Below are 13,498 nucleotides of genomic sequence, written 5' to 3' on the forward strand. Positions count from 1 at the left end.
AAAAAGCCCTTAGTAACAGCTAGGCTCTATGTTAAAATGAGGAAATTAGCAAACTTAATTAGATATTAAATGAATTTAAATTTAAATGCAACATTAATTTACTACGTCTAATTTGAATTACATACAAAAACATCCGTCAACGCTGTAGACTATTATTTTGAAAACCCCACCCGGAAACGTACTCAGTAGGATCACTTCACTTGTTATCAGTACGTCAAGTCGTCAATCTTGATTCAGTTCAGCTGTGTAAATCTTTAATTCAGCGGAAAGGCCGTTAAACAGGTGGAGAGAGGCAGGTGCAGGTGTCCATGTGCTGCGATGATCGCTGAACTTCACAGACGTGCTGCTGTGTGACTTCATTTTAAACAGCACCACAGCAGATTCGGATGGGTGTAAATCACTGCGGCCCATAGTTTTATAAATGTCTTTTTGAATCGACTACATTTTCTGGATCACTTGAGGACCCGGACTACAGCAGTGTCCAGCACACCACCGTCATGGCCTCTGCCACCTCCACCCCTGCCGGCCCGGGCGGCCGCTCCAGCCGCTCCGCCAGCCGCCGTAGCGTAGCCACCGGCCTGCCCACATCTAGCACCAGCCCGACCTGCCAGTCCCGCATCCAGGAAAAGGATGAGCTCCGACACCTCAACGACCGCCTCGCCAACTACATTGAGCGGGTCCAGGAGTTGGAAAGCGAAAGGTCCTCCATACTGATTCAGCTGGAAGAAAAGGATGAGTCGAAAAGCCGGGAGATGGGCAACGTGCGGCGTCTGTACGAGGAGGAGTTGGCCGATGTCAGAAAGTCCCTGGACGAGCTGGCTGGAGAGAGGGCCCGTCTGCAAATCGACTATGGAAACCTCTGCGAGGAGTACAGGAAACTTCAAGCCAGGTAGAGGCGATGGAATCTAACATGAGCCATTTATGGCTATTTATGCAGGTGTCGGAAAGCTCTCACGCCAGACTCCGCTCAAAATTCGTCTCATTTAATGCAGTCTTGCTCGCCGTTAGACGCGCACACATCTGCAGAATGACAGATGTTGAGGCTGAATTAAATGCACCAAGCGGCAGGTGTATCGGTAAATTTCCTACTTTCATAGCTGATTCACACAGCTCCCCACTGATATCGGAGGATTTTGAGATGGTACAAAACGTCATTTAAAAAAAAACTCATTGAAGCCTTAACTTGCACAAAAGTAATAGTTACACAATATAATGACTGACTGACATTTCACGATGAATATCCTCGTTGGAAGGCAAGGCAGCATTCACTCAAGTGGCCATAAACCTGAGTTTGTTTTTAAAATGTACCACTTCTATCAGATGTTTTGTTTTAGTCATTGTTTTCAAATGTGTTACTCTTTGCAAATGTGATGCATTATTTCCTTTTTATTTTACATGGAAGAAATATGGATTTGCAAAATCAAAACAGACGATGCATGATTCTGCAGTCTGTTCCTTTCACAAACCTGACTTTAACTAAAGGAATTCTGTAGAGTGGATTTCTTGAAAGATGTTTCAGGTGGTGCCATTATTTGCTAGTGAGCCGGGCGGCATTAAACACGCATTCATTTGAATGGAGTTTGGCATGATATGAGAGAAGACTAGCTAGGTTGCCTTCTATGGTGCACATGTTAAGATTGTTCTCCCTCCTCAGGAACCAGAAGAAGGAGAGTGATCTGGCGAATGCCTTGGCCCAGTGGAGGAAAGCTGAGGCGACTCTGAGCTCCAAGGATGTCGAGTACAGAAAGCTGCTGTCTGACAACAGGAGACTCGATGATGACTTTACTGAGCTCCAGGGCCAGCTGCAAAATGTATGAATTGAAGCCAGATTTACACATACTTGAGCATACACAGAGCTACTGGGAAAAGTGACAGTTCATCAAGTTACCATTTTTGAGGTCTTCAAAGCTTCTATTTGTAAGATTTGAACATTTGTCACTTTTTACCACTCCTAGTACAGAAACGGCTTCAACTTTTCATCTGAACTGGGATCAGGATGTGGTTGGCCAGCTTAACTGTTCAAGGATTGCCATCAAGTTTTGTACAGATGTACGTGTTTCCCAGATGATACATTTTACTGACATTGGTGATTCTGTAACTTTCCCCTCGTGCTGTCATCAGACCAACATTGTAATTTCTACAGTTCTTTGGTTTGACTGCAAGTCCAATGGCATTCCCAGACTTGGCTGTACTTTGTATTCAGTGCCAATTAGCAATTAAGATGATGAAAATGGTGAACATGATATCTGCTAAACATCAGCTTGTTAGTGTTTTTGATATAGCATTTAGTTAAAAGCATAGTATAGCCTCACTACCATGGCTGTAGACTTTCACTCTCCACACATGTTCCACATTGTAGAGGAAAAAAACTAGAAGATTCAGTTTTTCCTTTTTATGGTGTCACAATCACCAGACCCTCAGTTAAGCAGATAAGTTACTTTCACTTCCCAACCTTAATTTATGTCAACTGTATGAAGAATCAAAGTCAACTAAAATGCTCCACACACAGCATGTGAGAAAATAAAGAAAATAAATGTGTCACAGTCTAACAAACATTTTTCTAGAGGGGACCTGTGTTTGAAAGCTCAGCAGCCACAACTTTTACAGAGCAACGATGGAACAGATTCAATATTTGAAGTGGCCAAATATATTCAGATTGTGGTGGGTGTTACTTTGTTTTAACTGTGTGTGTATGGTCACCAGTTGGAGGGCGTACTGGCAGACACAAAGAACCAACTGACCTCTGAGATCCTGAGAAGGGTGGAAATGGAGAACCAGGTGCAAACGCTCAAAGAACAGCTTGAACTCCAGAGGAACATCAGTGAGCAGGTAAAACACACAAAGTGGGATACCCCCAAGCTGGCAATATTGGCTATAAATGATTCACCTTCACCCCTTTTTTTTAAATTTAGCACATTCTTGGCGTTCTGATTTTCTGTATCTCCTCAGGCTAATACTGGCACACTCAGTCATTTATGTTTTGTAGGAGATCTTTGAGATCCGAAACCGACACGAGAGCCGTCTAGTGGAGGTGGACTCAGGACGACGGAGAGAGTTTGAGAGTAAACTGGCTGAGTCGATGCAGCAACTGCGCCATGATAGTGAGTCTCAGCTGCAGCAGTACAAAGAGGAGATGGACCGGACCTTCAGTTCAAAGGTATACACACCATAAGGTGGTGTGTTAAGGGTGTCCAGATGTAGTTTTTCTTTTTTAAATATATTTCAAAAAAAATGATTTGTCTTTGCATTGGATTCTTTCTGCGCTCTAGATACAGACTGCCCAGCAGGCTGCACTGGAGAAAAACAACGTTGCATCGGCCACCAAAGAGGAACTGGAAACCACAAAGCTAAAAGTGGAGTCCCTCAGCTCCCAGCTCCAACAGCACCAGAAAGATGTGAGTGTCACCTGTTACAAAAACCTTAAGACATCTGTTAACAGAACAAGGTCAGCTGTGTATAAAATATAGACCCAAGCAGCCATGACCTGGGTCACCATCCACATCTCGATTTGTTAAGTGGATGCTGTTTCTGCCAGTTGGAGAAACAGACCAATGCCAAACAAGGATGGGATTGATGCAGCTGTACTAGTTGGTAGGGCTGTACCCATTGACGTATATAATGATGCTCCCTCCACATTGTTGAATCGACATCCTCAAGTGAAATCTCAAACAAGATCTTTCAGTCTAGAAGTCAAACCAAAACTCTAAACTGCAGAGATTCAGGTAGAAGTGTCAAAAGTGCTGACAGCTTAACACACTATCTGCAAATCACTGAATGTCACTGCCATTTGACCTTTGTGATTTTCAGATAACATTTCACATAGTGTGTATTAAAATTCTGACAGGTTCTGTGAAGAGGTGAAAAAATAGAGTAAATTCAAATCACTGGTTAATTGTCTTTAAATCAACGTGATGTAACTTTGACCTTTTTTAAACTAACAGCTTCAGAGTCATGTTGATGGTACAGTGTCTTGTAACAGAGAAGAAACAAGTGACGGACACCATTCACCCTAAGAAAAGTTTTGATTTTTGGACAGAAATGTGGATACTAAAACAATGTTGTGTAATTGACACATAACCTGTCCAAAAAAAAAAATAAATGTTGAACTAATTCTTTGAAGTATTTCTTGGGCATTTACTTCTGAAGTCCTACCTGGTTTACTGATAGAAAAGACTCTAGGAAGTGATTCTGCCCACTTGGTTAATAAATGAGCTTCAGAGGTATCGGTGGAGAAATTGTGTTAACTTTGGACAGAGCCGGGTTAGCTGTTTCCCCTGTTTCCAGTGTTTGGGGGAAGCTAACCGGCTGCTGGTGGTGGCTTTATTTGGACAGTTATGGTATTAACTTGTGTCTTACTCTGGGCAAGAAAGCATATAAAAATACAACCCCGACTCCAAAAGAGTTAGGATGCTGTGTAAACAGATTGTGAAAATTTGCTAATCCTTTGAGACATTTACTCAATTAGAAAGGGTACAAGGACAATATCTCAAATGTATTGCCTCCACAAAAATGTTGAGCCATTCCTTTCAACGCATGTTAAAATGTCCACAGTATTGCTAAATGGTGTTTTATTATGTTGTGTTTGTATACATGTTGTGACGTTTACCTTTACTCCAGGCCAGCTGGCAGGCTCGTTTTCATACATTTTCTCGTATTTAATGTCAGTTCTCTTCCCCTCATTCTGCTTTGATTATTAATAAAAACCTCCTCCTGTAAAATAATAGCAATAGAAATCTTCTGTCTCTGTCATAAACCAGTATCTATGTGAAACGTGTTCCCCTGGTCAACACTGCATCAGTGAGTTGAACCTACAGTTTGTCCTGCTAAAGCTGGTTTCTGTTGAACTAATTCCTGTTTGTCTACAGCCTGAAGATTCTCTCGTTCTTTGATAATCTTTAAATTGCAAGTATTTGTATAGTTTGGGCCTAGAGCTGTTGCTTCATGGTGCCTTGGTAATGGCGTTGGCAGTAGGTTCTCTCTCATGTTAACATTTGTCTTCATATTACTCTTCCACTCTGTCAGAAAATGGTTCTGGAGGGCCGCTTCCAGGAGCTGGAGAGGACTCTGGACAGGGAGCGGGAGGTTTGGAAGCACAAACTCTGTCAGAAGGAACAGGAGCTGCAGAGCATGAGAAGCCAGATGTACGGCCAACTGGAAGACTATGAGAACCTGTTGGACGTCAAGTTGGCTCTTGACATGGAGATCAACGCCTACAGGAAGATGCTGGAGGTGGAGGAACAGAGGTATGACTGTGATCCATCTATATCATGCAAAAGTTAAATAAGACATTAAAGTTACTGTCTGCTTGTATAAATCAAAAACACAGCAGGGTAACTGGCTGTCTGGCATCTGGCTTACTATCTGGTGCTTTTGCTTCCAGTTTATGGTTTTCATCTAAAAGTATTTTTTTCTCAGATTGCAGCTGTCACCGAGCCCCTCCCAGCGTACAGCCATACCTCGAACACACGAACACAGCAGCCGCAAGGTCAGAGGGAAGAAACGGAAACATGAGGGATCCTCCGGCAGCTCGCCCGCCTATAAAATGACCACTCGCTCAGCAGAGCGCGGTGCTGTGAGCGTGGCAGAGGTCGACATGGATGGAAAATATGTTAGACTGAAGAACAACTCTGAAATGGTGAGGCTATAATGCATCTGGATAATGAGTTTAGTTTGGGCTCGTCTAAATTTGTACTTTTTAGTGTCAAGAATATTCCAATATCTGGTTTCACTTCATTGTGGCATGGCTGTGTGCAAAGACACTGATCATTTCATTTCTTCTAGGGACATTACAAGTGCCCCTTTCCTGGTCATTGAGCAGTTGTCTGCATTATGACACCACCAAATCTAAAATCAAATTTAATGTCCTAATCTTAAGCAAAAACTTAACGCATCTGTGCTTCTTTCTACAGAGCAGCATTACATGCAGCATTTTAACTGCTTGTTGTTTATAATTTCTGCATTTCCAGGAGCAGCTGCTGGGTGGCTGGGTGGTTCGGAGGTTGTACCCGGACTCTGGGGATATCTCCTTCCACATCCCCTCCTCCTGTGTCCTGGCTGGTGGGCAGACACTCACAGTGAGTAGATACTGTTCTTCTTGTTTAACTGTGTTTCCCTCAGTTCCCCTGCAGAAAGAACATGCTCATGAAAGCATCATTAGGTAAGATATAGTGAGCAGTTTGATGAGGCCTGCCCATGTAGGTGAAATGGAATTAACTAAAGTGTGTGTGTGTGTGTGTCAGATTTGGGCAGCAGGTGCAGAGGCAGAGGCTGATTCTGGGGACCTGATTCTGCAGGGACACAGGAGCTGGGGCCCCGTCACCGATGTAAGGGTGATCCTTCTGAACACTGACCATGAGGTAAGTGAAGCAAGCTGTCTCCCAGAAGGCACCTGTATACACTGCTTTAATCACTGTAGTCAAAATCTGTTTTAATTAAAATACCTTTTGGATTCATTTTGTTGCATTAAACCACCAAAAGATAGTGGCATCAACATTTTAAAAGTCTCCTGATCAAACCCTCATAAACCAGAGTTCTATAAAGCTTGTCACAGGTGACATTTTTTAAGGATGCAGTGGTGCTTGTTCACAGTATCTAAAGTGCATATTTTTTTTTCCCCCGGTATGTCACATTGTTGATGGATGTAACTCACCATAGGACTCTTTAAATCCCTTTTTCAGGAAATAGCTGAGCGCAGGGTGTATATGCAGGGCAGAGGCGACGAGGAAACTGAACTGGAGTTTGAGGAAGACCTTGTTGCAGGCAGTGACATCCAGCACTTTCGGAGACAGGTGAACGCACTGACTCATAAAACCAGCAAAAAAACAAAAGTTTCATAACCTCGATGTAAAGTGGTTTTGTTACAGATAGAAACACAAACACTGTAGTTTATGAAACATGACATTACTTTTTTTCCTGCCTTCACTGAAGCCAAAGAGAAAGAAGAAGTGCTGTTCTGTCTCATGAGTGCAGAGCAGACGGCGTGCTGTACAGTAGGTGAGGAGGGTGGTGCTGCTCTGCTTGCCGCTTGTACCTGCTGTGTGCCGGTCATAAGATGCATGGCTTGTTTAATACACGTGGGATTTTCTGCTGCCATTGAGTTTCATTGAGCAGCATGCCAAACATTTTGAGTTGAAGACTAGGGGCCTGAGACTTAGAAGCTGGCTATCAGCTGGCATGGTTAACTCTGGGTTTACCTCGGTGTTCTTTTTATTACAAACATTGTCAGAACCGTAAGAGGAGTTAAGAGACACCCTGTGTGAAATTTGAGCATTGCAGCAACAGAAACCCTTTTCAGCATAGTAAAATCTATACAACATGATCACAAGAAAAATAAACAGTAGGAAAAATGTCCAAATATGAAACCATTAAATACGTTTTGGAATGATAACATTTTGAATACTGTGGCTTGGAATGGGACAATAAATTATTTTTCTAAAAAAGGATGTTAGTCCGATCTGTTGCAATATAATGTAGGGCCGTCAATATAGTGCATTAATTTCAATTAATTGTAAACTTCTTAAAAATAATGCATTAAAAAAATAACGCAGATTGTTCGCGCTGTATTGAGGCATTCAGACCAAATGGGAGGCAAATTATTTGCACGTCTACTTGACAAAGTCAATGAAAAGACTAGTGTATTTGTGCTGGCCGGTGTGAATACATAATTCTCAGCATTCGCATGGGTTGAAAATGGTGATGCTATGCCTATCGCTGTCGACATTCACACTGCGGTCATGATATTAATGTCACTGGTGTCCGAACTTTCTTAATCAGCAATGAAGGAGAGGATGATAATCAGTAATCGCGGCCATTTGCGGACACCGAGAGCTGTACGATAATTAATCTACTCGTATGGAGACGGGACAAAAAGAGTTGGCGTGGAGGAAAGTGAGCGAGGAAGTCAGACTACCTGGTCAGTCATGGAAATATGTCTCAGCACAGCATAGCCCTGATCGATTCAAACTCCATTCAGGGAACAAGCATTTTAAAAGTTGTTTGCTTGTCGTCTAGCTGACAGACCTGACAAAGCATGCATTCAGGTTTTTTACAAGGCGGCATTATGATTTTGTTACGTCCTTTTGATCCATGTATTGCAGTCTGCTCCAGTGGCTAACAGCTGTCTGCTCTGAGCTCAGCCACCAACCGTCGCTCTCCACTCACTCACTACAAACTGCACTGTTCTTAAAGGAGCCATGCCACTCTTTAACACCAGAAGCCAAGCTTGGTGGATAACATAAGTCTCATATTCTACTGTAGAATTGTCAGGAAAGATTATAAAAATACCAAAACACACTGGAGTGGGGCTTCAAAAAAACACCCAGGTGGAACTGTTGACAGATCACAATTTTGTGCAATTCATGCAAGGAATTTTTGTACCATCAGAGTCCTTCAAGCTGGAAATGTCACCTCCTTTTTAAAGTTTATTCTTACAATAAATCACAAAGCTTCTAATAAATAAGATTAATTATGTAGTCGCTTGACAGCCCTTCTAAAAATATATTTTTCCTAACAAATTGTAAGGTTAACATGATTCCAGTATGTTAAGTGCAATTTTAGTTTAATTATAACGTTTTAAGAATAATATAATTTATTGGGATAATATGGGCAGGGTAATGGTGACTGTCGCATTTTCAACATGGTCAGTTGTGTAGAGTGTATGGTGGGGGGGAAAAATGGATGATCTTTTTTGTAGTGACATTTTGGTGCTTTGTTGTCACGAGTGTATTATGAATTGAAACAAGAAGGTGCATAAGGCTGTTGCCAAAGCAGAGAGAACAACTTCAGTCTGAGACAGAAATGTTGCATTTATGACTTACTGAGCTAACCATGTGTATGATTGACTTTTCTAATTGAAGAAGGCAGTTACACTTTTTATTTCCAATTATTTTCTTGAAGAGATCAAACGTTATCCTGAATAGAATAAGAGTGTAAAGGCAATCTACACTACAGGGAATTATGCTGGTAATAAAACAAACAATATAAATGTTTATAAATCTGTCAGTGTGGTAAACTGTTGGAATCTGTTTGAAACCTATCTAAATTATTTAGAGATATTTTTTCTCATGTAAAAATGTTGTTTTGTTTCTCATTTTTATTGTAAACTTTCTTCCCTGTCAGTATCCTGTTTGAGTACTGGTTCAACTTTCCTAGTGATCTGATGTTAGCCATGCAGCATAGGTTACCATGGTCTTTTGATTTTTAAAAGTGAGCCACCTTTGAGCTCTGAGGTGTGAGCTTTGAGCCTGAGTTAAACCCAAAGATATAGTACATGTTTTGCTTCATGGTACAGCACCCCAGAGTCTGCATTTAAAGATGTTCTGTACTGACCAATTTAAAAACCAACGCAGTGTTAATGAAGTGTTGTTCCACCATGAGCCTCCAGAACAACTTCAGTGCTTCTTGTCATAGTTGCTCAGGTGTGTGGACTGTGTTCTGATTAAAAATACCCTATGATGGTTTCATAGATCCTTTAATATTTCACCTGTCTGTATATGCAAAGTAGGGTTTGTGTGTGCTTCCTCTGACTATGGAGCTGTAACCCAGCCAACTATTAAATTGCATTCCCATCAATCAGATCTCCCATACGTTCACTTTAATTTGTTACTTTGATGTTGGAGTTTTCTGCCCTGTATTACATGAGGGAATTATTCTGCAAAAACGCATGTCAATGCTAACATAGGTTAAAAGCTGACAGTGTGAGGATGGTCAGGCTTATTGAATACATCTAGTACAGTTCACCTCTCATGCCATGTGATCCAATGCACCATATACAGACCTGGCTTTGTAGCTGGTGTGATCCATCACAAGGTGCTCTCTGTAGTTGTAAATGTGTAGATTATGGAATCCATAATATATACACACAATTTCATTTATTTTTATTGGTACAAGTAGAAAGGATGCCAAAGGAAAATGCAATACAAAACACGGTGATATAAAAAACCATAATAAATCCAGCTAATAAACATGAACTACCATACATTTTCCCAAGTGAAAAGCTGTAGAATATACATTTCTCAGGAAAAAAAAGCTAAGGTGCACTTGTTTGAGTTTGCGTTAAGCCCCAGGCTCATAGAACTTCCCCAAAATGGCAATCTCCCATCTGAAGGAAAACCTACAGATCTACAGATGTGAACTTGACAGTGTAGGCTGTTGGTGCTCAGTAACACCCTACTCCAGACTCATTTGCCATACTTTGCCCCAATTGCATGTTCTGTGCTAACCAGACTGCCTTTATGGGACCAGCATGTGTCCCATGATAGTAATTGATTAAATGTGATAACACTACCGTTTTTTTAATGTGTTTTTTTCTGTTTTGTTCAGGATCTATCTAAGGAGGGGAGCTGTAGCGTCATGTGATTTCTTGTCCATCTCCTGCAGTCCTTCATATTTACCTGGAAAACATGGACCAGCTCACACCTCTGGGGTACAAACATCTGCTGCTGTCTGGTTCTAGTGTTGTCTCATACAACAAAGTGCACTCAGACTAACTACAATAGGGCATCGACATGTTAGTCTGACTGTGAAGTGCTCACATGCCTTAGAGCAACAGTATCAACCTCAGTATTCCTCAATAGTTTCATTGCTCTAATTGCACAAGACGAGAGATGAGCTTTGCCTTGATTTGTTCTAATTTAAGTGTGTGTGTGTGTGTGAGAGAGATAAAACTGGCATAATAAAGTTCTAAATACATTTCAGTCAGACACTTGGCTCAAAGTATTATTGACTGTTTATTACAACAAATGCAATTACAGTAGAGTTTGCCAGAAAAGACTTTGTGCTCAAAGTGCTCCCAGTTCAGTGGCTCATTATGTAACAACACTTGTGTCAAATATAATGGCAGGAGGAAGTTGGGAAGCCGAATCAAATTTTCAGCAGCACAAGTTAAAAGGATCAGTTCACCAAAATTCACACTTCAGAGTTTTTTTTTTTTGTTTTTTTTTCTCTCTTTCCTCTGGTGCTAACTGTTCATGCTGCTAGTTTAGTTTTATTTGTCCAGGTTTTGAGATTTCTACATGTGACTCTGCAATGTAAATGAATTGACTTTGTTATGTGGTTCTCGCATCATTGAAGGCAAAACATTTTGGAAAATCATCTTTAAACACGGCACCCTTCCCACCCCCAAGGGCCAATGGAAACAGCCCTGATCCTGCGTGTCTCCAGAAGACGGGACATCTGTCATTGAGCAGCTCACTTTTTTTTTTTTTACCCAAAGTGTTGAGAGAGAGAAAAAAGGGAACTCAAAAAATGGTAGGTAATCTTCCCATCATCTCTAAAGGAAGTTTGAGGGAAAAGGCAAAGTCATGTAGGGGTAAAACAAAAAAGGTTTTTGTCTCAACCACTATGAAATTCATAATAGTTAAAGAGATTTGGTAAAGATACGTTCCCTTCAGCAGGAATTATAATAACTTTGGTGAAACCTCTGACTTTTCATTAAGCACCATCATCAGGTCAACATTTTAATTAGGCCAATACTTTTGTTTAGAAACAAATAGCTGAAAAACTGACATTCCCATGGCCTCAGCTGCTAAATAACTTGCATAAGCCTGCTAACATGTTAAACTAAGAATTATGAGCACGTTAGCATTTAGCTCAAGGCTCAGCAAGGTACAGCCTCACAGAGCTGCTGGAGTGGCTATACATTGATCACAGTACAACTTGAGTGTTGCATTAGCTGCTTCTACTGTAGCCAAAGCATTGATGTCCTGCTGCCACTCAATATTACATGACTCAGACTGCTGCAGGTGTTAGTCCTAACCAGGAGACCGTTAGCATTTCTGCACTTCCAATTATCTTGGAGTTGATAGTTTGTTTTGAATGGGTTTTTGATCTGACTAAGAATTACATGTTGTGTTCTATGACATAAAATACACTCGTGAAGTCTTGAAATTTCATAAAGGCAGTTGCCAACAAGTGTCTAAATGAGATTACAGAGGTTGTCAGGGACATTAAACATCACACAGAACATAGAAAGGCCTCTACTCACTAGTTCACCTCTACAGGCCGACTTTAGTTGGAAACTTCTTACTCAAACCTTCCAACTTGTAGATTGATGAATTTATATTTAAGTGTGTGTATAGAACAGTGTAGTGAGGAGCCTAGTGGTGGTAGTGTTGGGCTACCACTGTTCTTGTATAGCCTAACATTAGCTTTTTACCTTTATGCTTCAAATTCATAAAAGTGGTGTTCTTCTATGAAGATTATCTTACTGAACACAACATGTCAGTATCATAAACATATTTGCCAAAGAGTTTATTTTCTGCCAAAATCCAAAGGTAACAAAATCCCATAGGCTTTTTGTCAAGGGAACCAGGGTAATGCTAACTGACTTAAAATATATCAACCCTGCTAAAAAAAAAATAGTGGGGCTGTTTGTATTTAACAGTATCCTTGGTTTTATTCCAGATGGGAGGCCTTTGTTGTATGTCAGCCCCCTCTTTCACCATGATTAAAAAAGGAATACATGTGGATGAAATGAATTAAATGCCATGTGTCAGTTGCAGATGCTCAAATAATTGTCATCTTGTCATGCCATCTTGAATTCATTTGAACCACTTTCCAAAGACATGGTTCCTGTGAAAGTTTGTTACCTTGATGTGAACACAAACTGTCATGGATAAGGAGAACCTTCGTTCTATAGCTGAATGGTTACAGAGCATGTCATGTGGCTGCACATTCGCGATTGTTGCTGGTTTGATTACAGCTGGCGAGCTTTGTTGCATTTGATAACCCTTTTTCTCCTCCACCTCTCCCAATCCAACAGAGTCATTTAATTTGTAATGTAACATGTCATTTTTCAGTATTTGAGCACCACAAACAAAATTCCCTACACCGCCACTGTGTTAGGGTATAGCTATAAATCTCAAAGACAGTCATGTCAAAACCTGCACAAATAAAACCCAATCTGTTTGCATGGACAAATATCAGTGTTCCCTTTAAAAGATCAGCTGTGACCTGAATGATGAGCAGAGCTTCATTGAATTGTGTGTGAAAAAATGATTGAGTGAACAGCTGATGAGTTGTCAGATGCCTGAGCTAAAGCATTGTTGGCATCATAAGTCTAACACAATTTGCATCGCAGATATTACGACTGCAAAGTTGCAACAGATTGTCATCAGTGGTAGTCTTGATCGTATTCCATGAGGGGGAAAAATAACACGACCATCAGAATAGTCCAGAACACTTTATTGTCTTCGGGTAATGATGATTGTGATTCTCACTGATCTAGAATGACCCGTCTGACTTGATGAATCTGTTACATGATGTCAGTGTTCATCACCGAAAGACAGATTCAAAGGTTGTGAGAAGTGAGAGATTAACTCCTCTGTTTCCACAAGAGGTTTGGAAGGAAATAGATTACAGAGGCTGCTGTGTCAGTCCTCCAGCTCTGGAAGTAGTCATCCAACGCTGGCTTCATCTCTGCTGTTGTGTCAGGATTTGGATGAGCTTTGTTCCCCTCCTCCCTCATATTTGAGGTAAGTTGATTACTGCAGACTATAGT

The 13,498-nt window shown here is 41.0% G+C and overlaps 1 protein-coding gene across 1 annotated transcript; it reads left to right on the forward strand.

Moving 5' to 3' along the window:
* The first annotated feature begins 274 nt into the window (after positions 1–274).
* Positions 275–10,659, forward strand: lmnl3 (lamin L3). The gene is made up of 11 exons (XM_073463907.1): positions 275–889; positions 1,655–1,811; positions 2,704–2,829; positions 2,987–3,157; positions 3,270–3,395; positions 5,023–5,243; positions 5,416–5,635; positions 5,967–6,074; positions 6,240–6,356; positions 6,678–6,788; positions 10,321–10,659. The coding sequence occupies exons 1-11, from the start codon at positions 498–500 to the stop codon at positions 10,354–10,356; spliced, it is 1,785 nt and encodes a 594-aa protein (XP_073320008.1). The 5' UTR covers positions 275–497; the 3' UTR covers positions 10,357–10,659.
* The last annotated feature ends 2,839 nt before the right edge of the window (positions 10,660–13,498 follow it).

The sequence above is a fragment of the Pagrus major genome, chromosome 4 (genome assembly GCF_040436345.1).
Source record: "Pagrus major chromosome 4, Pma_NU_1.0".
Lineage (NCBI taxonomy): Eukaryota > Metazoa > Chordata > Actinopteri > Spariformes > Sparidae > Pagrus > Pagrus major.